The sequence below is a fragment of the Bombus pascuorum genome, chromosome 6, assembly GCF_905332965.1.
Source record: "Bombus pascuorum chromosome 6, iyBomPasc1.1, whole genome shotgun sequence".
Taxonomy (NCBI): domain Eukaryota; kingdom Metazoa; phylum Arthropoda; class Insecta; order Hymenoptera; family Apidae; genus Bombus; species Bombus pascuorum.
In genome coordinates, this window is record NC_083493.1 from 14961062 (window position 1) to 14988614 (window position 27553).

General features: G+C 41.8%; 2 protein-coding genes and 1 long non-coding RNA gene across 5 annotated transcripts in view; 2 read left to right on the forward strand and 1 right to left on the reverse strand.

The window, feature by feature from the left end:
* LOC132908057 (insulin-like peptide receptor) overlaps nt 1–26061 on the forward strand; it is a 116128-nt gene extending 90067 nt beyond the window's left edge. For 2 of the 3 annotated variants that reach the window (XM_060961628.1, XM_060961629.1), the window contains exons 5-12: nt 10665–10770; nt 12706–14106; nt 14368–14645; nt 14873–15235; nt 15352–15881; nt 16053–16548; nt 16675–16919; nt 17218–26061. In XM_060961628.1, coding sequence (XP_060817611.1) covers nt 10665–10770; nt 12706–14106; nt 14368–14645; nt 14873–15235; nt 15352–15881; nt 16053–16548; nt 16675–16919; nt 17218–17875 — 4077 coding nt within the window. In that variant the 3' untranslated portion in view covers nt 17876–26061. The remainder of the gene's footprint in view (nt 1–10664; nt 10771–12705; nt 14107–14367; nt 14646–14872; nt 15236–15351; nt 15882–16052; nt 16549–16674; nt 16920–17217) is intronic. The other variant, XR_009658298.1, reaches the window with a different exon arrangement.
* LOC132908102 (uncharacterized) overlaps nt 1–27553 on the reverse strand; it is a 128530-nt gene that overhangs the window by 61800 nt on the left and 39177 nt on the right. The gene's annotated exons all lie outside the window — the stretch shown is intronic.
* LOC132908087 (uncharacterized) overlaps nt 1–27553 on the forward strand; it is a 148828-nt gene that overhangs the window by 47759 nt on the left and 73516 nt on the right. The window lies entirely within an intron of this gene.

Here is a 27553-nt window from a genome sequence, read left to right on the forward strand (position 1 = left end):
CTCGACATCGGTATAACAATTCTATTGCCCGCTAATAAATGGCTATCAAAATGAAACGCTATTTAACATCTTCGCATGTCGTTGACTTTGAAAATCACGCTCGTTCGTTTCGCATCGTCTAACGCGACGCTTCTTAAACTTTTTCCACTCGCGATCCAGGACAAACTTTTTTCGCGAATAATTTTACCTAAGCCCAACTATATACGTGAAAAGGTACATAAGAGAAATATTTATATGTTTATGTTTGATACAACAGATCGACATATGGGGCAGAAAAGCAAAAGATAAAGAAGAGACGAAAAGAAATAGATGCACAAACAAAGAGAAAGAATAAAAATAGATACGAAGGAGCAACGAGAAAAGTTATAATATAACACTGGCATAGAAAACGCTCTTAAGGATACTGTACATTGACCGAGAAGATGCGATGTGGCAAGAGTTCATGCGATTGACCATACGCGATTTGTGCAATTATATTGTAACAATCGTAGAATGTGCGATGCTACTGCGTATGAAACAACAGGTGACTTCTGAAGCTTCTTCACGGTACATTAAGAAGTAGCAGCTGCATGATATTCGAGCAGTCGACAGATACTACGATAAAGATCGTATCAGATATTATCTTTCTCTTGTTCGGTAACGGAAGATATAAATTATAAACGATACTGTCGTAATTGTGAGACTTAAACGTCATCGAACGTCCGCTATATTTGGTAGCCAGCTTCATAAATTTCTGTTGAACACTCTCGATATTATGGCTGCAAGACGCACAATACAATACAAAAGAGATTATGTTATACCATCGTAATCTAAAAGTGGTCTGACAAGGTGGCAGTACGATGTTCTATGAGTGTTTTTAAGGAACTTGCAGGACCTGTAAATAAATCCTAAAGAATCAAGACTAGGCTATAAATTAAGTTTGGCTGAGAAAATAATACTTGGATCTCTCACTATAATTATCAAGCGTGGATAATGGCATACGATTTATGAAACAATTAAACGCTAGGTTATTTCTCCAATGATTAAAACGCACAATACGACACTTGGATAAGTTGAGAGATAATTTATTAGCTAAACGCCAGTTACATAGGCGATCAAGATCGACCTGAATCAACTGGATAGTCTGACAAACGTCTATTCTGTTAGAGATCGTTAGATATTTTCATCGTTAGATATATCATTAACCCTTTGCACTCCGAATTTTATTTCAATTTCGTTACCAGCAGCTCCCAACGCTTTCGAGTGCTTTATATGAAATTTACTTTAACTAAAATATAAGACAATTTAAATAAATAATCGTTGTATTTTGTAATTTTTAAGTGTATGATATAGCTTGAAACAATTTCCAGGATACAATCCTGGGTTTATTTCGCTCGTTTTCACAAAAAGCCTGGTTTTCTTTCACAAAAAACCTGGTTTTCTTTCACAAAAAAAGGTGGGATTGAAAGAATGTCGAGTGGGACTCGACAAAGGAGCTCCTCAGATAAAAACTGACGTCGAGTCACGATCGACATAGCAGCGCAAAGGGTTAATAAATAAAATAAAAGACGATAGATCCAAGCGAGCACCCTGAGGAACTCTTGATGTACTTTGAATTTCTCTAAAGTAGATATTCGCCAAGTTGATAATTTGGATTTTGTCAGATAAAGAACAAGTGGAGTACGGAATAATTTATGAAGTCGAAAGCTTTGTTAAAGTCAGTGTAATACGTCATCAACTTGGAAGCCCTTCTCAATGCGATCCACTAGGTAACGATGGTACTTAATCAGATTAGTTTGAAGTGGATCGGCCAGTAACAAACCCGTGTTGCTCGTTAATTATTACATCTTTGTAAATAAACGATAGCTCTTTGGTTATTAAGTCTTCAAGAATCTTAGTCGTTCTGTATACAGCTGGAGCTATAATCAGAGAAGTTTAATTTTAAACGATTCTCTGTTATATTTACAATTTTATCACCAAAGCTAAATTTACATTTTGCCGAGATAAATGTACTGTCTTGTCGTTACATAAGCAATTTAATCTCGGTTGAATATTTGATATAAGTGACAGAACATCTCGATCGTTTTTCGTAGAAGCGTAGTCCAAAATCTGACAAGTACGTTTAAGGGATTTTTAGGAATTGTCGGTAATAGTATCCTAGTTCCAAGCAAAAGTTTATTTTTTAGAAGCTCGATGTTTTGTATCTATGTCGACTGATAACTGGACGAATTCTTTTTTATCGTTTGTTGACGGATAACTGACATTTTTCATCTCACTGGTGTGTAAACAGCTGCAAACATTTTCACGGCCCCATAATTCTGTTACGCAAACCTGTGCGATCGCGGCTCCTTTAAAAAAAAAAAAAAAATCCTGGCCTACGATATTATTTTCAATTCTATTCTACGAAAAATATATAACAAAATCAGAGTGCAATGTCCCTCAAAAATACCAACAAAATTGTTCAAGATTACAAGAGATTAAATTTAAATGGACGTTTTCAAAAAAGTTTGGTTCGGTCCGTGTTGGATTAACTCTATCGGGAGAAAATGTTTTTTGGCTTGGGGGAAAGATGCATTTCGGTAATAATTGATAATTTTCCTAGGTGTTTGCAAGAAAGATCATAATGGGTTAAAACAAGTAGCAATTTTACAGGATATAAACACATCTTTAATAATCAAGCTGGTAACCGAGGAAAACAAATTAAATTGTCACTCGAGTTGCTAATCTCTCGAACATAACCGTTTCCTTATCTACAGATCTCCTATTTTTTAACAGATCTTATCGTTCCTGTTAGAAAGAAATTCATATTTGTATTGTAATGGTATTTGCAAGGACGAGAGTCGATCTAACTGGAATTAATTTATTAGCTCTTTATTCCACAGTTACGAAAATTTTCTGTTACCTTTCTGAACGAACGACTCGCTTAAAACTGCGATCATTTGTCAGAGTACAATGCCGCGTATACGCACCATGAAATCTGAAAGAGTTGAATTAGACCACGTAAAAACAGAATTGCAGTTTCTCTAACCACGTTAGATCAAAGTCGTATAAAAACGGAATCGAGCGTGTACGGTTGTCCTATTTTTAAGATTGTGTCACGGAACACAGATCCATTGCTCTGTAAACCAATCTTTGCATCGTTTCCGCTAGCCAACTTTCCGGCCACGAACGGTATACATTCCACGGAGCAAGTTTCGCGATTCGAACGCGTCAACGACAATCTTTCGCGCGGCGCACCACCGATTGCTTTCGGGTGAACGGTTCCCACGACGATTTTGCCCGATGCAGGGCAATAATATCCCACGGTTCCAGCGTAAATCAGAGAATCGCACTGCTGGCACAGTTCGCGATGAACTATTTCTGTCGTAGATCGACCGACTGTCCTCGCTGCCGGCGGGATAATAATATCGTCACGCCGTCCACGAAGAGGTGAACCGAGTCGTTTTGGTGCGCGACGGCCGATCCAGCCCTCCGCGGGAACCGGTTCCCGAACCGGTTACAATTTCAAAACGATCAGACGTTCTTGAAATAAACGTTAACCCTCCGAGGCTATACCTTTCAGCAGCGGAATCGAGTCGAAATGACCCAGAATATACGTACATCTATAGATTAAGACGTACGCTATCGCTTAGAAATACCAGGATATTTGTTTATGTCCGACAAGCTGTATTCTAAGTGTAAAGTCGCGGCTAACTTGTACCGCGATGATTTGATTCGTTGCAATGAAATTCCGGATTTTGATATTACAATTGTGGAAAATTGAAGGGCTTAAAGATGCAGAAATAAACGTGACATGTGTAAAGTATGTGGCAATTTTCGTAATATTAGATCGTCGGAAAAGTGTTTTTCCTTTAAGCGTCTTCTTCAACGACGCATCTTTATACAAACATGAAATCTAATCTGTCGAACGTCGTGATGTTCATCTTGATAGAAGAAAATGGATCATACGTAATTCGATAAAATAATATAAAACGTAAAAAATGTTGTAGATCCATTATTTCCTTATAAAACGAAAGAAGCAGGAAATAGGTTCAATAGCCATTTTATGCCGTTATCGATCGACTACAACGAAAGAGATTAGATTCCAGTAGCAAATTTATTAAACACGTACGTAATAGCACTCGACTAGAGCCGAGTATAGCACTGTAAAACTGAGTAGAACGAGATGAAATCGAAGATACGCAGTAGCTATATTACACCAGTGAGCGTCGGATCAAAACGATCCAGATCCAGTGTCCGATAGTTAAAGACTGATTCGCGAAAGCACGTGTGCCATAGCGTTCGACTATGCTCAAATATAGCATTGTAAAGATGAGGATAACAAGAATGAAACGCAAGATACGCGGCAGCTATATTACAGCAGCGAGGATCGGATCAAAACGATCCAGATCCAGTATCCGAGAGTTAAAGGCTCGACTCGTGAAAGCACACCGTCGGCTCGATGGATCGGCGTATTTGAAAGGCTCGATGCTGCGAAACCCGATCGATTCGACGCGCAATCGTCGACAGTGTTGCAAATATCCTATACAATGTTCCTTAAATGTAAATCTCATTTAACGCGATGGAATGCGGTTCGTCACGCTTGCCGCCCTCTGTAGATACAATGAAAGCTGGCGTTTTAATCCAGTCCCCATCAACCAGCTGACAATGCGTTAATTCGCGTTTAATGCGGAACATGCACACCGATCCGTGCAAGTGGCAAGCGGATAAGCGCTGCGTCATGTCGATCCAACCCTGCCAACCGATCCTTTCTTTCCGCCGTGTCACGCGCGGCAGCTTTACGCGCCACAGCCGAGAGTAACCGATCGCAGTTGCAAACTTTCGCCGGTGAGAAATACCATTCGACGTTATCAGCGACCATGTAACACGCGGAAAACGTCGCACCATCGAGAGATCGTAGTACGGCAATCTGTCTTTCACTCTCTCTCTCGAGAGAGAGAGTGAGAGAGAGAGAGGAGGAGGAGAGAGCTGGAACACTCGTTAATTCGGAAAATATAACACGCGTCTCTCGAGCTCGTCGTCCTGCCTCGTTATCGGTTGGAATACACATTGCCAACTCACGTACATCATGCACCATGTGTTTTAGTTTCCAACTTTGGAGAACGTATGGTTTGCGCTACACGCGAATCGTTCGATCGGAGCATTTGAAACCTCGTTTTTCGTTTCGGCTATCCCGAATCTCCGAGAAGCGTATACTTATGTTTTTATCAGATTCGCGAGATCGCGCGAGCAAGCGTCTGCTACAAAGGGCGACTCCGACAAATCCGGTCTGAAGTGTGATCGGCTTCGTTCGAGCGAACGGTTTTCGGACAAAGAGATTCGAATCTCTAGGAACGTGTTCCTTCGTGATTCCCGACAGTTTCGTTCGGATTATCGACAATTACGAAACGCCTCGAAGAGCTTTCATTTCTCGACGCATCCCGCGGTAAAAACTTCCACTCGGTTAACGCTCTTACTGGCAATTTGCACCAGTTACGAAGAAGTTTCGATGAAAGAGGATCCATGGGAGCAACGGCGCGTGCCGTTATTCGCTGGTTTGTCGATGAATTCGACGAGAGAAGAACGATAATGACATTATCGTCGCGAGATCACGGCGAATGAATTTCGCGCACGTTAGTCTGCCGACTGTGAGAAAATATAACGCGCGATTCATACTCGGCTACGTAGCAGCCTAGCGATTTCACGAAACAATTCTGTACAATTTTTTAGTATCTTATATCTCTGTCAATTTTTGGAAAACTTTACCTCGGTGTTTATGATTCTCTGGTGTTACAACAAACCTGTGCTCTTGTATTCATATTATGCATAAAATAATTAGAAACCGTGTTTTTGTTTTTAGACGGAGAAACGTTTCTGTTATTCGAACACTTGGTACTCGAGCGTTCTATTATTCAAATATCGTATTCCTCTTCCGTTAATATCGTGCGATTCAAATTCTAAATAATTTTTCAATTCTGACATCCTTCTTGTAAAATAAAATAATATTTCTAGGAAATAGTTGTTTTCCAGAGCAATCCTTCCCGTCATAAAATTAATTATTTCTTGCGTTTTACCATTTCAACCGTAGCATTGCTTGTTCTTGTAATAAATTCACACTGTATGATAAATACGCAACGTTTAGTATTTTCCTTTGCACGAAGATGTCTACTTTCCGATACTTAATTCAATACGATTAGTATGATCGATAAATGTTTATGCAAAGTCAGTTTTTAATAACGTATGCAAAGAGATAGAATGTAAATGGACATTTACTCGTTAAATATTATTACGAGTGCTATGTTTGAATATTTTATACAGAGCTTCCGGTTACGTAGGAAACAAAACACGCAAATTATTGGAAAACTATAAACTGTATGAAAAAGTGATTCAGATAAAAAGTGAATAGGGCATTTAGAAGGCCATAATTTCGCACAATTAGCTTTTTAATTAGCTTTTTTGTAGATGGCTAGCTACAGGTTACATAAAACTGGTATCAACGTTTACGAGACATTTACGTTTTTTAAAATGGGATCGTAAAATTTGTAATCGATCCGTCTCGGCCTTCTTTCCAAAAAGAAATATTAACCTATTTACGTCGAAGAAGTATTGGCTTAGCAAATATTTTATCTTTAATTTGTCAAAGTTAACGTATGGAAGGCAAAGAATCTAACGACTCGAATCTAAGAATTCCACCTCGCGCCGTTTCTTATCTTTTATACGTTAATTTAACAAATGGAAGTATATACCAATTTTCCAGGGAACGTTTACTGCATTCGAAACTACGTAATTCCATTTAAAAAACCTGTATTACCTGGCCACGTAGAAACGAATCGATTGCAACCAGTTTATTTGCCCTTTGAAATCATTCAATTCGTGTCTGAATTATTTTTTTCGCTCAGCGTATATTTTTCCAATAATTTGTTCCTATCGTTTGTAACTGGGCACTCTGTATATCTTTGCTCATACAAATTTTGAATCTACAACCCGTAACTTTAAGGAAACACGCCGAAAATTACCATTAACCGACGAAAACGTTTAACGAACAACACTTCTCCTACGAACGTTGGATCGCGTTATATTACACGACACGATCGCTAGATCAATCGAGTGCGTGACGTTTTACTTCCGCTTTGCCCTGTAAAATTTCGACTCGTCGATGTCAGTGGTGAGTTTGGAAATCGTAAGCGACACAGGGCTACTCGATAAAGTAGAGCCGTAGAAAAAAAAGGTATTGGAAAGGGAATAGATCAGAGACATGGAAATCCTGGCGCTAATTGCCGCGCGATACGTCCTGAATTATTTCTCTGGCGACCAACGACCAGAACGACGAGGGTGGACGTTTGGATCGAAAGGGGTGGCGAATCGTTGTAATAAAAAGACCGTACCAGTCGAGCTCAGTTGACGGCGATTCTTTTCAATCGGCAACTTTTATTTAAACTTTCATTGTCCGTTAATGGAAACGCAACGCCGAGCGTTCTTTCGGCGTTCTTTATTGATTCCTGCGACGCTAACGCGTCATATATGACGCGTCGCGTGCCCGCCGCTTCCGCGAGATAAATCTGTCCAACGGTCACGCGTCAATCTCTTTTCCTCTATCTCTATTTTTTCCCTACTTCCCTGATAACGTGACCGCGATTTCGCCGGTAATTATCCGTATCATTGAATCTTGCAACTGTGGAGAAGATTCGATATGCGTCAGCTGGTCAGCATCTTTTCGGAGAATCTATCAATCTATCGAGAACCGAGGAATATCGCAACGTCATAAATACATTACGTTTCTTTAAATTTCGTAAAATCGTAGAACCTGGCTGGAAGACGTAACGTACGTAGCGACGAAAGAGAAAATGAAGCGAATCCTTGGAAATCAAGCAGATGGCAAGCTTGTTGGAAATTGTGCGAAATTACGTGGATGGAACTCTTTAATACTTTGAGCGCTATGATAACCATAACGTATAATATAACGCATAGCCATTCAATTTAGGCTAAAAGTGGCGTTAAAGTGGCGTGATAAAAAAGACGTATGGATGTTATCCACCTGACATTTTGATGATTTCGTCGAAACAAAAAAAGAAATTAATTATCAAACTGGCAAACCAAAGCGAAAACCAAAGTGTGTAGCAGACTACAATGCAATTGATGGGCGCAGTTGATAAAATCGATATGATTTCGAGTTCACTTCACTGCGTTCGAAAAAGCACAAAATGCTATAAAAAATATTTTTTCCACCTCTTAGTCCTCGCTATATATAACGCATATATTCTTTATAAAAGTGCTAATAATAAAACTGGAACATTTGAAAATTTTCATCCGCCTCTCACAAAAGATATTTTACAAAAATACCCACCACGCAGAGTAGAGGCTAAAGGAGGAAGAGCTCATTCGGACGACCTTCCATTTCTGTTAACGAAGAGGCATTTCCCTACATTCTGCATAACTAAAGAAAATAATAAACATTGTTCACGACGAAGATGCGCTGTTTGCACTAAACATAATCGCAGGGCTGATTCGCCTTACGAATGCAAACAATGTAACGTTGGCTTATGCATTGAACCCTGTTTTATCACACAATACAAAATTATTAAATTTTCAATTAAAAAAATAAATTTCCAAACTTTTATATCGTTCGTGTTGTTATTTCTTAATGCGATAAATGGCTGTTAAGGCTTTTCAGACCACTACGTCGTTTATTTTAGTTACAATCGATATATTTACAATGAAAATTCAGTCTGCTCAACTTGCGCTCTTTCGTAAAATATATGCAACCCACGGTGTATTTCTTCGTACAGAGTGGGCAGACCACGGCGCGCGCTTAACGTCGGACAACGCAGCGCTCGAAGGATTAAAGATATCTAAATATTTGCAAATTTAAAGTAAGAAATTTACACGTCTAATACGTAACACGCAATTTTTCTACGAACAGAAAATAACGCAAGTAATTGTTAACCAAATTACCAACGAAGATGGCGGATTTTATTATCGTACGAAAATTGTCCTTGCGATTCGATTAAACGGTAGCCGAAAATCACTATGTCCATTCACTATTTCAAAATGTAGTAGGATACCGGTTTGTTTCGTTGATCTTCGTAATCCCCGTGCCACGACGATCCCGATAAATATCTCATTTCTCGAGTCCGGCCGATAGGATGGTAGCTCGTCGCAGGAACGGGTCGCAAGGGTGATCGATAGAACGTGACCGGGTCAGAGGGTTAATTAGTTTCCGGCTGGCGCGCTAAAAAATTCGAGCGTGTCGCGAGGGTCGAGGGTCGAGGGTTCGTCGCAAAGTTTCGAGCTTTCAACCAGGCGCGATCGTCGAGAGTACCGTGCACCCAATTGCATCGTTTGGTCGCTAGGAAAAATTTGTTATTCAATCTTGAAATTGTAATTTCGAGTTTAATAATATTTAAATCTTCATTCGAACGCAAATTTCTTTTCACATTGCGGATTTTTGTTCACATTGCCGAATCGGCCAGATTAACCACACGTTCCTTTAACATTTAACGTCGATTAACCAACAAACGTTGTCTGCTTTGGGGTTCTGGCATTCTCCGATTTTCGTCGTACTTTTGGAATCGTTCGATTCGGATGTGGAATATAGCGTGAAATATCGTTTTCAGCCAACAGTCGAATTTTTCGACAGGATACTAATTTTTTACGAACTTTTACCCGAATTCCATGTTTATTCGTATTGCTTGATTCCGTGGATGGTAGGAGAACAGGAAATGAGCATCGTGTTTACAGGATGTCGACGTTTGAACAATCGACGGGCGGAAAGTCGCAGTAGCGCGTGTCAAAATTTGTAGAATTTATTTCAGTCACCTGTTTCAACTTTTAAAGCTATCATCCCTTTAACTTCGTAATCGATCAGGTTATATCTTTATTCCCTTATGCGTTATATTATAGCAAACTTTTTATAACGATGAGCGAAGAACGTGTTTTATGAAAAATGTTGCATCCACCTACGCAGCTATGATTGCTAGCCTATCAATTTCAACGTTTTTGTGTCTAAGTTGTGAAGAATTAGAAAGGAAGAGAAGATTGGTAATTCAGATGGTAAAGTTTTAGAACTTTTAGAACGCGAGGAAACGTAAAACGAAAGTTTCGCCGCGAGATTTTCGGTTTGGACACTGAAGAAAAATCGCAACTCTTTAAGAGCGGCGCTAAAACAAAGGCCACGTAAGGAAGAGATGTATCGCGAAGTGTATGAAACTAAAAGTTTCGGTATAGCCGGAAAAATAGCATAACGGCGATAAAAATAAATAATGGAAGGCGCCAGACGTATCGATCCAACCTTTAGCACTTCACAGCCTCCACGGAAGTTAAGGAATTCTCTTGGCCGGCGCGGCGTGTAGCTAACAAGGTGGTAAACTCTCCCCTTCGTGCGCGATTTTCGTCCTTGGAGTCCCACGTGTTTCCAAACGTTTGCCGTATTGAAATCTTAACGATTTCGACGATTTTAGAAATTTTAACAATTGGGCCACGACACCGCGTATCATACGAGCAATCGTCATAGTGAAATAATAATTAAATAACAAATTTTTTATGAAATCGTCGTTCACGGTAAAAGCAATCCATCGATAAGGTATTAATAGACAAGTAATACGTCGTCGATGTTACCGAGAAAAACTAGGTTCAAAAATGGCCAGGAAATATTTTGATGGATCGCTTGAATATTTCAATATTGATTTTTCCTGTATTTCTGTTCACAGGGGAACAATCCGAGAAATGGATGCCCAGTGTGCGAGAAGCACTGTCCGCAAAGACAGACCAAGTCGGATGAATACTTGTGTTGGAACCAGCAACACTGCCAACAAAGTAATTGTTTTTCTCTCTAGAATTATGAATTTCGAATGAAATATAATAATAGACTCTCTCTCTAAATCGGTCTTTTTGCGATAGAGCAAAGTTTAGAGAACAGCGTAAGATTTGGAACGAAATATTCAGAAGAGAATTCCATTTAGGAAACATATGGTAAAAGGCACATTTAGTCGCGCGAAAGTTTATGCGTCGTGTAATATCAAGACCAACTTTTTTTTTTTTTAATGAAACTTTGTTTTATGCTAAATTCGACGCACGATGAATACGTTACAGATAATAACGTGGCTGATGAAAAGGAGACCGGGTGAAAGGGAAGGTCTAGTATGTCGTCAATTCTACCACCGAATTCTCGTTTATGCAAATAAGAAATTTCGATAGAACTACAGCCGTCTGAACGTATCAAGAGAAGCCACAGTTCATATATAATAGGAGCTTATCGATTCTTCAATCATTTTCTCGTTTTCGCTGTTTCGTCTTGCCGAATTTAACCTACCGTGTCCATATCTTCTGCTTATTATATCGAAACTAACGTTATACACCATAGGTTTAGTTATTTCGTGGAAAGTTCAAGATCGAACTTTGACGTGTCGAAGCTTAGGTGTTCCAGACAACGCCACTTTCTCAGTTTCACTAGAAATCGATTCCAGTTTCGAAGCATGACAACCGCCGTTTCATCTGAAAATATCGTTTCTCGACAAAGTAGAGAAATCGCGCGCCAGGTAGAAGGAAAGTTGGAAATTTCCTGTCAGCCGATGTTAATTCGTAACGCGGCGATGTCGCAGGGGAAATTCCCGATGTTGGTCGGCCGCGTTGTCCGAGTGGAAGATGAAAGGACACGCACGTTTCCAGCTATCTTCGACGGCCGCCGCTCCCACGCGTGACGACGACCCATTCTCGATCACGCTCCCGCCCCGTTCGTTCCTTCCTTCCGAAATTATCCGATTATTCGCTGGCCTTGTGGAAAATGGAGGCTGTCTGGCCGCGAGGAAAGGGGCGACGAGAAATTGGCGGCGGCGCGACACGTTGGCCACCGTAGGCGGCTCACCCGTGGGCGCTACGACTCTAAATTACACTCAACGGACCTTTGCGCGGGTAAAAACTGACAGGAATGCTCTAAACATCGCTGTACTAGCAATCGCGTGCCGCTTGAACTTTCCATAGAACGTCGATGGTCGTTTCATTCCACGGTAGCTCGAGTGTTTCACGTCGATTTATGAAAAGCTTATTTTTGGATCATTTCTCAAGGGCCTAACGAAATGTTTCTTTTCTTCTGTTTTTCCTTTTTTATATTTTATTTTCTTTTTCTACTTTTTTTTTTTTTTTTTTTTTTGGCGAACTTTCGATGTATTTCGTGTTTATCGATCGTATCGTAGGCTGTTCGTTAACGAGGAGCGGCCTCTTTCGCAAAAATTACAGGGAAAGTTGGAGACATCGCCACGTGTCCCCACGGAGAACGTGACAAGACTTCATCCGGTAAGACGCACGTTCGACGCTACATCCGTGTGGTTGTTTACCCGGAACAGTGGCTTGAATTTTTTCACGTGTAATCATCAAAAAGCCATTTTATCCGTTAAAAAGATTCAACCATGTACTTCTATATTAAACATCGGTCAGTGTCTACTTGATGCTTCTCTTAACAGCTGTCTCATCGAGCGGAGGCAAAGTCTCTGGAAGGAGATAGGATTTAAAAGGCACAGAAGACAGAGGGATTTATAAGATAGCCGTCTTCAACCGTTGAACCGCGAATTTTGCTCGTACAAGTCTCGGGAATAGCGCGTTGGTCAATTAGGTGGACGAGGGAAAATAAGGAAAACTCTTAGGTCGAAGATGCTATGTGGAATCGTAGGACAATAGAGATGAGAACACCTTCGTACAACGTCGTAGATAGTACGTGTTGTTAGTATCATTCGTGCTCCAACTTGTTCGTTTCAGTCTGCGATCGAAAGTGCGAGAACAACGCATGCGACGAGTCCGGAACATGTTGCCATCCGTCGTGTCTAGGCACGTGCACAGGCCCGACGAATCGCGACTGCGTCGTCTGCAAAGACGTGGTAACCGACAACAACGAGTGCAGGGAACAGTGCCCTAACGGTACCTTGGAATTCATGAACCATCGATGCATCAACGAGGAGAGGTGCCTTGGAATGCAGAAACCACGGGAAGTGTTCAACGTGAAGAACTACCCGTACAAATCGTTCAATGGAAGCTGCGTAATGGAGTGTCCACCGGGCTACATGGACGAAGAATCAAATGGCAAAGTGTCGTGTAAAAAATGCGAGGGACCCTGTCAGAAAGAGTGTGCCGGAGCGAACGTGGACAGCATCGCCTCGGCGCAGAAACTTCGCGGATGCACCCACATCACCGGTAGTTTAGAGATCCAGATTCGAGGTGGGAAGAATATCGTGAAGGAGTTAGAAGACAGTCTGAGCACCATAGAAGAGATCGACGGCTACTTGAAGATCGTGCGTAGCTTCCCACTGATATCTCTCAACTTCCTGAAGAACCTGCGAGTGATACGCGGAAACGACATCGACAACTCGAAATACTCGTTATTGGTAATGGACAACCAGAATCTACAGGAACTTTGGGACTGGAGTTTGCACAAAGATATCAAAATCCTGTCGAAAGGTGGCATAGGGAAGATCTTCTTTCATCTAAATCCGAAACTGTGTTTGTACAAAATCGAGATGCTTCGAGAGAAGGCGGGTCTACGACCTTTCACGGATTACGAGGTGGCGCCTAATAGCAACGGCGACAAAGTTGCGTGTAACGTAACCGAACTGAGGACCAGGGTTGGTAAGAAGTCACCGTGGGGTGCGGTGATCGAATGGGAACCGTTTATTCACCACGACGCCAGGTCTCTTCTTGGATACGTGGTGTATTTCATCGAGGCGCCCAACATGAACGTGACGATGTACGATGGCAGAGACGCGTGTGGTGGAGATGGTTGGAAGGTCGACGATGTGTCCGCAAGTACAAATACCACTCTGATGGAGGGATCCAAGTTCGGGGCTGGTCGACAGGAGAAGAACGTACACACGCATTACTTGTCTCAGCTGAAGCCGTACACGCAGTACGCTTATTACGTGAAGACTTACACTATTGCCACGGAAAGATCGGGAGCCCAGAGCAACCTAACATACTTCAGAACGATGCCGGAAGCTCCTAGCTCGCCCAGATCCCTTATGACCTGGAGTAATTCGAGCAGCGAGCTGATCATGTCCTGGCTGCCACCTCTTCACAAGAACGGAAACCTAACGCACTATCGGATCTTTGGACGATGGGAGCCGGACGACCCTAATTTCATCGATCAGAGAAATTATTGCGAGGAACGTGAGTACATCGATTGTGCGATCAATTTTATCAATTTTATCAATCCCTTGACATTTATAAACGTGATACGCACGGCTACGGGAAGGTGTTCGCATTCGCGCAAGCTCGTAATATTCAGGGGCAGAGCTTGTTGCGATCGTAGAAGCGATTCGATGAGAAAAGAATTAATATTTGGTCGATAATATTTAACATTAATACTTGAACGAAGTAAAAAAGAAATCAGGTAGATCTAACGATGATTAAAATATGTTGCATGCTTAGCTCTGATGCTGACAGATAAGAAGGCGCTCGCGGAGGAGGAGAGGAAACGAATAGAGGAAGAGAAAGAGCAGATGATACCTGAAACTACTGGCACCTGCGAGTGTCCTGATCGAGAAACCGATCAGTCTCTTCGAGAGAAAGAAGCGTCCAGCGCGATCGAATTCGAAGACGCCTTACACAACCAGGTCTATATAAAACGGAAACCGAAGAAGAAGCGCGACGTTTCGGAGATGTCGTTCGTTCTATCCAGGAAAACGAAGTCGTTGGATCGAGATCAGGTAAAGTATCGCGCAATTCCATCGAAATGCGTTTATAGCGTTTCCATACGCTTAACCAACGTGGTATCGAGTTTTCTACGTTCCTGTTGCAAAATCGCATTTATAATCGCTCGATTCTCGCTTTCCTAAGCGATACATCGCTAATATCGGTCAGTTCGAAGGAGTTAAGTCCCTTCCATGTCCTTTTAAAATTCATCTTCCTAACCTTTCCACTTTTATATTCACAGCCTGTAATGGAAAAGATCGAGAACGGAACGTACATAGTGTTCGAGCAACTGGTGCCCAGCATGAATCTCTCCTTCGTAATGAAAAACCTACGCCACTTTGCCGCGTACAACATCGAGGTGCAGGCTTGCAGAGCGCAGGAAATGAACGACACTTACAAGAAATGCTCCACCAAAAGTATGAGAACGTATCGCACGTTACCGCTGGAAAGCGCCGATAACATTCCTCCCAATACCTTCAAGATGAGCATATCCGGTGAAAATAACAGTCTCACCATGGTTACTCTGCAGTGGGACGAGCCACCTCAGCCCAACGGTCTGATCATCACCTATCAGATCGAGTACAAGAGGGTTGACATACAAAACGTGAGTGGAATTCACGTCTGTTTAACTTCTATTGGTTCATCGTCTCAAACTTTGTTCACAGTATCGGGTTTCGAATTTTGCAACAATTCCGTGAACAAAGGATTATCCTGTTTCAGTACAAACCGACCGTGGTGTGCATCACAAGGCGGGACTTCACGAAGGCAGGCAACTCGTACGTCCTTAAAGAGCTTCCCGCCGGAAACTACTCCGTGAAAGTTCGAGCGACGAGTCTTGCCGGCTATGGCGCCTATACGCACGTAAAATACTTCTACATCGAGGAGAGAAACACCGCAAATATTCCCCGGGTGTTATTCTTGACTTTACTTTCCCTGGCCTCCGCGGCCCTTTCCGTCTACGCGCTCTACTTCTGTAAACAGAAGTTCTGGCCCAATAATAGGACGTTGATCGCAACCGTGAATCCGGAGTACGTGAGCACTCCGTACGTGTTGGACGAGTGGGAAGTACCAAGAGAAAAGATAAAGATGCTGAAATCGTTGGGAACTGGCACATTCGGTATGGTTTACGAAGGAATAGCTAAGGACATCGTGAAGGGTAAACCGGAAGTACGGTGCGCTGTGAAAACGGTGAACAAGGGCGCCACTGATCGGGAGAGAATCGAGTTTCTCAACGAAGCATCCGTGATGAAGTAAGTTGATGAATAATCCGAACAAGTTGCAAGGCAAAAATAACCGGTGCTCGTGCTTATCTATCTGCAGGAAAATAAAAATATACTCTGGCGTCTTTGATTTCCATGTAATTAAAAGTCGAGAAACATCCGCTGTTTAATTATATGACTATGCGAATCTTTTCTTTGCAGGGGTTTCGACGCTCATCACGTGGTCAAGCTTCTTGGCGTGGTAACTCGTGGGCAACCAACCTTGGTCATTATGGAGTTGATGGTGAACGGCGACTTGAAGAAGTACTTGAGGAGTCACAGGCCAGGCACATGCGAGAACATGATTAACGCGCCACCAAAATTAGATAGGATACTTCAGATGGCAATTGAAATCGCCGATGGAATGGCCTACCTCTCAACGAAGAAATTCGTGCACAGAGATCTGGCCGCTCGGAATTGCATGGTTGCGGAAGATTTAACGGTAAAGGTGGGAGACTTTGGAATGACGAGGGACATCTACGAGAGGGACTATTATCGAAAAGGAAGCAAAGGCTTATTGCCAGTCAGATGGATGGCACCAGAAAGTTTGAAAGACGGTGTTTTTAGCAGTTATTCGGATGTGTGGAGCTATGGAGTTGTGTTATGGGAAATGGTGACGTTCGCGTCGCAGCCATACCAAGGTCTATCGAACGAGCAGGTACGTGTGTTTTAATTTTTAACTAAAATTATGTTCACAACGATATGAAATTTGTATAAAAATCCACAGTCTCTTTATATCGTCACAACGAGCTGTATCGTCACAAACTCTCTTAACGTACATTAGGTTCTGCGGTACGTGATCGAAGGAGGAGTTATGGAACGGCCAGAGAACTGTCCAGAGTTGCTATACGAACTGATGAAGCACACCTGGAGACACAAGGCGACCAGAAGACCCACGTTTATGGACATCGCGAGTATGTTGCTAAAGCACATCGATTCGGACCGTTTCCAGAATGTCAGTTTCTATCACAGTACAGAGGGAGTGGAAGCAAGGAATCAAAACAAGTCCAACTCACCACAGATAGATCAGTGAGCATCGAACTTTTCTTATTAGAATATGGTAATGCTCGCTGAAATTCCAATAACTTTTTCAGGGCTGAATATTTTTGGAGAAAAACTTTCTTTTTATCGTTTATTAGGTACAAAAAAAAAAAAGGGATATATTTTCTTATACGATAATTCTTTACAAATATATCTATCGTTTAAATTAACAACTTACGAAAGATTAGAATACGGATGCCCGATTTATTGGAATTTATCCAAGCGCTACCGTAATATCAGGTTCTTTGCTAGTCCTTCTGACACAATGTTTCTAATTCATGTACAGGCACTTGGAACTGGCTACGTTGCAAAATCTACAAGAAGAGGAAGCGGAAGGGGAGGAAGATTCTCCATTGAGGCAGGATTTCGACGATTTCGCGAGCTTCGAGCCAAACAGTATTAAGAACAGTTTCAGTCCCCGTTTCAGAATGGATTCATACGGCGAGAACTCGAAAACAAACTCGAACTGCCACGACATGAACTCATCGAACGTGCCGTTGAAGGCCGGCTTCGACGATTTCGACGATGTCTCCGCAGATTCGATTGCCTCGGGCAAAGACGTACTAAACCTGCCATTCGTCGAGGACAGTTTAAAATCTGTGAAGAGTTCTCCGTTCATAAACGCGAAGAGCACCTCGCGAAGCAACCTGAGCCAACTATCGATCAGCAACAGATCAGGGAGTCCGAAAAATCCTAGCAAAAGAAGTTTCCTGAGCAGCCCGAACTCTTCGAAGCTGGTCAATCCAGATTACGAGAATGGTAGCCCAGAAATTTTGTCGGCCGCGGAGAAGAGGGAAGCGGTGCCGCTGCGGGTCGATTTCCCATCGATGGACACTATCAATATCGACAACGGTATGGAGAAAAAGGAAATGAAATCACCGGTTGAGTACGTGAACAAACCGGAGACCTTAAACAATGGCTACATAAGTGGTACGACCACGTAGTGTTAACATTTTCGCACCCTAAGTTTGTCGTTGTCCATGCAACACGACGCGAAGGGTGCGACTGAATCTATCGAAAGCGATTTAAGATCGCGTACGTGGACTGCTGGTGTCAGTCTCTGAACGTTGTGGTGAAATTTATTCGGGAAGGTCTGACACGAGACATTGAAGAGTATTGAGGAATCGAACGAATCTTCGAAAGGGGCAGTGTCTGTAAGACAACTGGCGAGTCAGACTTTCCAACAAACGTTCCAATAACTCTGCGACGCGTTTTCTACGTACATATGCATGCTCGCATCGCGCCTTCGACCGAGTGGGTTTTTTAAAAACGGCAAGTTCCAAGTTGTAAGTCGTATTTTAAGTCTTTAGATGCGTTTAAATATGTCCTTGTTTATCCACGACGTTGACAAATTATTTTCGTAGAAAACGTGAACGTCTCTTGATTTCGTCTCTCTAAATATCCTATTATTACGTTCGTAAGATATATTACATTATATGTAAATCCGTGTTTTTCATTTGCGCGCATCCGCTTGTTACAGCAGACACTGCCTTTTCACGCCGAAAGAAAGAAGCGGCTCGAAAGTGTGAGACGAATTCGACAATGTTTTCCGAATAGTCCGGAGAAAAGCGACGAGAACGAAACTAGCGTCCCATTACAGGCCTGATGAATAACGGCCGAGGTATGATAAAACATCGCGATCGCATCGAACATTTGCGATTTGCGATTCTTCGATCTTCTGTGCATATATAAATATGTATACACACACACATACATACATATATATATATATATAAAATATACATACATAAATATGTATATACATATATGTATATTTATATATGCACGCACGCGCCTGTATATATATATATATATTCCGTTAATGCGCTTTTCTTCGTTCGAACTAATCGTAAGGTGAAGGGAACATCGGCTTCCTTTCGTTGACCGCGTTTACAAATCAAAGTGGCAATTAGGCGAGCCAGCCGATCGGTTACGGCGGTTTTATATTTTACAAGAAATAGACGCGAATCACTGTTTTAATTGCCACTTTGCACGACTGTAGGCTTTTACGAATGCCATTATTACCGTAGATTAGGTCGTTCGACGATCGTTAGAGAAGAAATATATGTGGAAACGAATCGAATAGGTATGAATCTTCTCGAGTTATCCCATATTTTTAAAGAGATCTATCAACGATAAAGTGTCATTGTTATTGTCATGGACAGATATACGAAACCGGTTGATACAGCTTCGTTCGTATTCCTCTCGTTTTTATTTCGTATATCGGAAGGTAATCTTACAGGGGACGTGGTATCCAGGGAAATTCAACGTGTCTCCATATATATTTATTCCTTGCGATTTCCCCGTGGTGGCTGCGAGAAACCAGTTACCGTGGCTCGATTCATTCGTTCGAGGGAAATCGGGATTCTGAAGCAGAAATCCTCGAAATAGTGCAATAGAAGCATCGCTCGCGGCCTTGCGTTCGAGCGCTGTTCGCTACCCGTTGTTCTCTCGTTTGGTGCTAACACGAGCGTGTCGAAAAAGAAAAAAAAAAAAAAAAAAAAGGAAAAAAGGAGAAAGAAAAGGAAAATGGGCGGTTAACGAACAAAGAGTTTCTCGCACTGCCGAAGGTTAAGGGAAAGAGATCGAACATCGGTTCAGAAGCGCGTTCCACCGTGCTTTTGAGTTAGGCGAGAGAACGTAGACTGTTTAGCTCGAGATGATAGAGTCCAGATCGATCGAAGCGATCGATCGTGATGCGTGTGAAATCGTCAAAGTACGTCGATAGCTAAAACGTCGAGCAAACCAGAAAAAAGAGTCCACCGTCAGCGACGCGATACCGCAGTTTGAATTTAGACGTTAACGAGCCTCTAACATAAGACTGATTAGCTAATCCCATTTATTACATCCGTATTCGCTGAGTAAGTTTACGACATGGTAGAAGTTCCATATACCTACGTACGTACATATTTTTTCATCTCCGTAAACGTTGCCCTCTCTTTTTTTTTTTTTTTTCTGTTTCATGGAGCATTCACCACGAGACGGATATCGTCTCCTTTATCTCCTCGAGACTACTTACTATCGCTCGTACTTTGTTCCTTTCTCGCGTCCTTTGCGCGCTGCTGGAATCGAACCGAGTGTTTCGCAAACAGACGAAAGCGGAAGCAGAACGAAAGTCCGTTGGAGAGATCATCCGCGATATCGACGAGGCGCGATCGAAGGAAGCGGAAAATCGAATTCCGTGGGAACGTGAGTTCGGTAATCTCGACTGGTTACGCGCCCGAGACAATTAACCAGCGTAAGGGAAAAAAACTTGAAACACGCGTTTGTCCGTTAGTCGTCCGGTGTTGGCCCCGCGTTAGAACGCGTTTCGAGAAAAAGGAAACTGGAATTCGATTCGTCGACGTTTACGGCGCGCGCCGTTTTCACTCGGCCATCCTCACGGAACGCTCTCTTTGCCTTCGCGACCGAAACACCGCTACGCACTCGATGGCCAGAAGCTAACCGCTAGAACGAGATTCGAGCACCAGTGACCTAATGTCAAAGTACCTACTCTATCCGCAACGCTTTGCGCATTATTCGTGCGTCATAGGTCGAAGCAACGAGAATCGTACAAAAACACGCGACACAGCTGCGATTCGAGAGCAAGACCGCGCGTGTTCCTGCTCGACGCGTCCGCTCGCGGACGAGAGCGCGATCGACATCGAAATGAAGATGGAAATCGAGATCGAGTCGACCGTATGTTTTCACGAGTGCGATTTATTTTCGTACGCGTGATCTGTTAACGATGCCAAACCGTGGCGCCTGGCGTGATCGTCGATTCTTTCTCGATTTTCGCGTCTTTCCTCGGATTACCCGCATCGTCTCGTCGCGTCCAAGTGCCAACATGTCGAAACGTGTATGCGCGATTGGCCAATGAAACGCGACGAGAGAGGACGAGATAAAAATCTCGATCGCTGCGATCATTGTGATCGCTCGATCGTGTTCGAGGATCGCTGAGAATGTATTTTTGTCCCTTCGCAGCTCTTGCTGTTTCGCCTAACGTTTGAGGCGACTCTTGTTCTCGAAGCTGTTCCGTGAAGCGTCGAGCGAGCAGAGACTCGCAGGATGCCAGTTCTAGGAAAGAACGGATCGCGCGGTTTGATTCGTCGAGAGGATCAGCCGCGCGGTTGATCGTTGTATTATAAAACAATGTGAAGCCTCGCTCGTATTCTAAAGTATTTAGTGTAACTCGAATAAACAGTTAACGCTTAGACCGTACGCATACGTGGCGCGCGTGCAGCCGCGCGTCGTCCTATGCATACGGCATTGTAAGATTAACCAGAAATGTTTCCTACGAAGTGACGAGTTCTCTCTATATCATACAAAGTGGCTCGTGGCTCTAACAGAATGAAGTTTCTTAGGCCTATATAGTTTTGAGACCGTGTAATATATAAAATATATTATATATATATATATATATATATATATATATATATATTAAGGACGAAGAATCTGGTATTACAGAGATAACGCGTAAGATTATGAGAACGACTGCGACCGCGTGTATCCGTTGAAAGAAGAAAATTAGAATAATCGTGTGTCTGTGAAGAAAATGATTGACTGTGAAACGACGAATGCGTGTGTGGCTTACTTCGCGACGCAAACGCGTGAAATCGATGTTAGCGATCGCAGCGAGACAGAAATTTCAACGGGTGATAAGCTCGTCTGGCCTGTATCGATATGATACGTACGTATCCCGTGTCGATCGCCTAGCCGAACTGATGCACGTAATTTCGTTGTCACCGCGAGAACGCGATCGGTGAACTGTTTCGACGAAAAAGGATGAGCGACCGTTCGAAGGAGACGTTCGAAAGGAACTGTTTCCACGCGAAAGCTATCAAAAATCGTTTCAAAGAACGTTGACAGTTGGACCTATCGTACGTTCAACAGATTCGGCTGAACGATGAGTAAATTCATTCCTCGATTCCTTCTCGGCGCCTCTTGTTTTCCAACACTCGCGTTCATTCGTGGGAAATTTTCTCTCCTCGGACGAACGCGTCTAATCGCTCGCCATCTTCCAAAGGATCCGCGTTCGATTTGGCGCGCTCTGTTTCCCTTTCCAGCGATTTTTTACCCGTTTTTTCCTCTCTGTCCTTTTTTCTATGTTTAACACAACGGTTAAACGTTTTCGTCGACGTTTGCATTTCGTCTATTTTTTTTTTTTTTCTTCGTTGTCTTTTTGGGACCGATTCGCGATAATACGTCTACTTTCGCGGAAAACGTAGCAGCAGCGTAATTTAAGTAACACACCGAGGACTGCCCTCTTGTTCCTATTCCATATCCTTTCTTTTTACTCTTAACACTGCAATTTACGTACGATTAGTCATGTACATACATAACACGAGTAACCTAAGATTTTCTTGTATTTACGTTTAGATTTTTAGGTAAAGATAACACATTTGACAAACAAAAATTTCGATTCCGACAACACCTTCCTTCGGATTTATCTTCGACTGTAACTCTTTTAGTATTCTTTTTCGACACCTTTTTTTTTTCTCCCTCCCTCTCTTTCTCTCTCTCTCTCTTTTTAACATAATCTCGCGTTTGTTCGCGTGCGAAACTGCCTCTTAGTTAGTTCTGGCCAAAAGACAACGTTTTCTCTCACGACTGCTCAATGTTAGATTGCTCAAGCTCTGGTCTGATCTGTAGTTAGCGTGAAATCAATCAGGGAAATATTGTCACAAGTCCTCCGTGCCGAGAATCGCATTGACGACGACAGTGCACAAAAGAAGGAAGAGGAAATCGAACGAGAAAGGAAATTCCACGCATATTCCTTGAAAAAGATAATAGTCTCTTTCTCTCCCCCTGTTTCTTTCTCTCATATTCCTCTCGTACACACGCGCGTTTCATTTTACCATTTTTATTCCCGTGCTCCTATTATTTTTCGGAATCATTTTTCGTTCCCTGTTGTTTTTCTCTTTTCCTGTCTGTTCTTCGAAACTTTTACTCGCGTATCTGCGATACCACCATATACGTTTAACGCCCTTCTAGAGGAAAAAAAAAGAATGAAGAAGAAAGAAACACTGACACCGACTTCCTCGGAGAAACCACTAATTTTTATATAGGGATCTTGTAAACGAAGTTTTTCTACGCTGACCGTATTTTGCATAAGGACAAAAAAAAAGAAAAGAAAAAAAAAAAGAAGAAAAGAAAAGAAAGAAAAGAAGTCAAAAGATATTTTAAAATATCACGTATTGTTAATCCGACTGTTAGAATTACCATACTATTAGTATTGTTACGTTTAAGCCCGTAAAAGGAAAAAAAATGCAAAAGAAGAAAATGATCAATATGAACGCAAGCATGTTTCGTTTTGCCCTGTGGGGCGTTGTAGAAACGAATGCGACCTCGTCCAACGATTCTCGTTCCCGATCGACGCGCCACGAGATCGATAATCGTTCGATGACCGCGTCGTCGTTCGTTTGTTCAATTTGTTCGTCGAACAAAACTGGTGAACGTTTTTTCCTATTATTTATTTTTTTTGTATATACATTATTGTCGTATTTATTTGTCAATAAAGAGCTTGCGATGCGCGGATACAAAGATGCTTTCATCATCGGCCTTTACCTTCTACACACACGTCCGATATCGGTTATCGACACGTTCGAACTGTTACGCTCCTTCGTTGCACAGAGTGTTCGATAAGAGTGGCGCTACGACCTAACAAGCAACGATTCGCCGCGAAGAAGTAAGTCGAAATCGAAGAATAGAGTTTTCGCGTATGAGGCTTCATTTTCGAGAAAAACAATTTTGAAAATCTACTTGCCTCGGGTGTATCGAGTCGAAGCTTCAACTCGGCTTCTATTTCTGCTCGTGTTTGTATCTATAAATATCGACAATATCATTGTCTGTTTCTTATCGTTACGTATCGCTTTCTATCGAGCTGTATTACGTACAGTTTCTTTTATTGCATTTGATTCGAATGATTTCATAAATAAGAACAGAACCGTGTATTAGCTTTGGACAATTAATTTTATTCACATAGAAATTCTTCGAAATATCCATTACGTCTCATACGCAGTTGTGCTTTTCCAACTAAATTGTAGCTGTTGTAACGTACGATTTATATTTTCAGTTTCTCAAGAACAGGAACAGCGATTGCTTCTGCTTGCTGCATACTCTCAAATCGATTTAACCGAATAAGGCAAACGTACCGTGCAAACACTTCAAATCGTCTTCCTTACAAACGAAGGTTCAAACGCGTTCATCTTTGTTCTATATGTTCGGCGTATTTTTTCACGACGAATCGTTCCTTGTTCGGCTGTATCGCCAGTCATCGGACACGATTTACGAATAGATTAAAAACAGAAACGAAACCGGAGGAAATTTTTATTTACGCTGACCCGGCAAATTGCACCATGTGTTCCTCGTTGTTCCTATTATCGTCAATATTTTGCGTTATCCGGTCGATTATAAATAATAACCGCGCGATAGAGACGGTAATCGCTGATAGGTGCTCAACTACCGCTAACGACAATAGAAGAAAAATCCGATTGTTAGATCGTTATAGATAAATAGAACGTCCTAGAGATTTTTTGAAAAGTTTCAATTCCGAGAGAAGAAATGAGATTTCAACGAAAGCTGGCGTCCGAAGAGCGACGATATCGTGATCATCGGCACGCGCATCGTCGCCGTGTGATTATATCGGCAAAATACCGTGCGATGTCATTTCCAAGCAGTCCTTGGTGCCGTGTGGCCTACTCGCCAAGAAAATTCCTTTTCGGGACGGTGACGTACAATGAGCGGCTGAATTACGATCGCGGGACACGCCTGGTTTCGTAACCTCGTCGATTTTGCGCCACTGTTTCCAGACACCTTGATTTTTCTCCTTTCTCGATAATATGGCGTACTTGAAAATGAATTTTATCTTCGAAGCGATTCGCAGTTTTTCACCGCACTGTAGCAAATTCGGATCGTTTCTGAACGTTATTCGAAGCTTGGAATCTTTGAACGTTCTCAAGAGTCTTTACGATTTGGATACGTTTTGCGAATCTTGCGAGCCTCGGATGTCACGAAAGTCTTGCAACTCGAAATATTAACGTTCGTGGATATTCGTTGAAAAAGAAGAAGACGAATAGTGGACATAAATATGTCTACAATTGGAACATTTGAAACTTTCATTGAGGGTGTCTTTAGATAATCAATATGTATTGTCGATATTTCAATTTCAGTTCTCAATTAACTTATTATTGTAAATTTATGTGTATATCGTTAGTATTTATTGACAAATTGCGTTTTTGTTAGGAACTTTGAAATATCGATAATACAAGGGGACACTCTTAATTCATCGTGTGAATTGGACAAAATGCTTGCAAGATAATAAATATAATATTTACCAAGCTCTGGAAACCTATCGAAATTCTCAAGACTTCCAAAACGTTCGAGACTTGCAAGATTTTTAAAGCTTTCAAGGCACCCAAAACTTAATCAATACATAAGAATTCCAAGCTTCGAATTACGCACGAAACGAATCGAATTTTTCGTTGCATATACGGATTCGAAGCGATTGCAAATGTGTCAGATCTCGTGGCTATATGTGGCGAACGAGCAGGTATTAAAATAGCAACAACTCTCTTCTATTCGCACGACGACGTGCAGATTTGAAAGCGGAGAATCATTTATATTCGGGATTTTTCACGAGACGTTTTTGTCGAACATAATGCACGACGTGCTTTCACTATCGTTCTCGCTGCGACGAAAAGAAAGTGCTGTAACCCGTCCCCGTTGCGAAAATCACCCTGTAATACATCGTTCGACCGATCCATAGGTATACACCGATCGAACGTTATCGATCGATAAATCAATCCCATGTGACGTGCCACGTTGTCAAGCCAGGAAGAAACATACGATTGTTCGTAACGAGCCGTTATTCTTCGATATCGAATAGAAAGAAAAAAGATGGAGGAATGTTACTAATCACCGTAATAATTGTAATTGTAATGCTCGACGTTGGAAAAAAAAAAAAAGAAACCGGGACGGCCGACGGAAGCTTTTATTCCATTCGCAATCCCGCCGCCTCGTGTGTCCGACTACCCCGTTAACTGTAATTTACTATTACGATTATACGTTACGCTATACGCAAAACGGAGACAGAATTTTATTTACCAAATACGAGTTTTTTAATAAAACACTTTTTTGTGAAAGATACAAACCTGCCTCGGCTTGTCTATTTCTTTCTCTTTCAAGTCTCGACGTAGTATATCGCTTAGATAAAAATATATTGGTTTAGATAAACTAAGTGATTGCGAATTTTGTCATTAGGTGGTGCTTACCACCTAATTAGTATTTTTAACAGAACGATATAGATTACGAATTGTACATTGTATTGAATTATTTAGGTAATTACCACCTAATGACAAAATCCGCAATCAGTTAGTTTCCAAGCCAATAAATACACTTACGTGACTGTTCAAGAGTCTTGGGATGGTTATTACATTTAGCTTCGAAATTAAGAAAGAGATATCAAGTTATACGACAAAGAAAGTGTGTTAGTATTCTGATACCTTATAGATTGAATTCAAATACAATGTACAATTCATAATCTATGTCGTTCTATCAAAAATACTAAACATCCTAAGACTCTTATACAGAAGTGTACATGTAGGTAACAAATACGTGTATATCGAAACATGTGGATGAGAATTCATACGATCTATTAACACTCGTTATGACAACGCTTTAATATCTGGAACCTTCGAAGATTTAAGAAACATTAGAAAATTGTGAGAATGGCGATGAAATTTATTTTAATCTGCATAGCTGACGTTATTGTAAGATATACAAGAGAATGACAAAGACACGTGTTTCTTCCCACAATTGATCGAAGAGACCATTTCCATACAGAATCGATTGCTAATACGTACAACATCGATCTTAAAGTTGTTCTCTCACGAAGGATGAGAAATACGACTTGTCGCGTCGTTCACCTATGTTTGAAAATTGTCGTGTATTTGAAAATCATACTGATTCCAAGCGGGGTACGTTGAAAATTCGAAGCCCTTCTATTGCCATTCCAGCAATGGTTTTCGATCGCCTGCGAGATGAATGAGTTTTCAAGGAACAACTTAGAAAGCTGTTGCGACCAAATATGGCGGCATCTTCGACGACGAGATTCTTGGGAATCGTCGGCCCGCGGAACGGCAAACAGGTATATCCCGATTTCGTTCCTCGTTTTGCATCTCCCGCGTGTCTGTTGTGTTCGTCATGACACTCGGTATATGTATGTACGTGCAACTGCAGCCCGTTCACCGAGAGACTGACCTCGATTCCACGTTTCAAGAACGTGCCTTTTCGCGTCACGACTCGGAATCGTCGCGACCTTTGCGATCCTTTTATTCCACGATGATGGTTTTACCAGCGGAGCCCCGCCGATCGAGACACGAATTCCAATCACGATCACCCTTTGATCGATTTTTACCTATCGATTCGAATGTTATAAGAAGGCTACTACGTTTCTGTGAAACAAGTAAGACAACGGTGGAATCGAAGGCTTTGGCATTAAATTAACAGACTGGCACATCGAACTGGTCACGTACAAATATCTCTCTCTTCAATTATGTTAATGTTTTCATTTTTCATTTTCATTTTTTTTCATTTTTCGGAAATTTCAACGTTTTCTTTATGCATTTAGGCGTTTATATAGA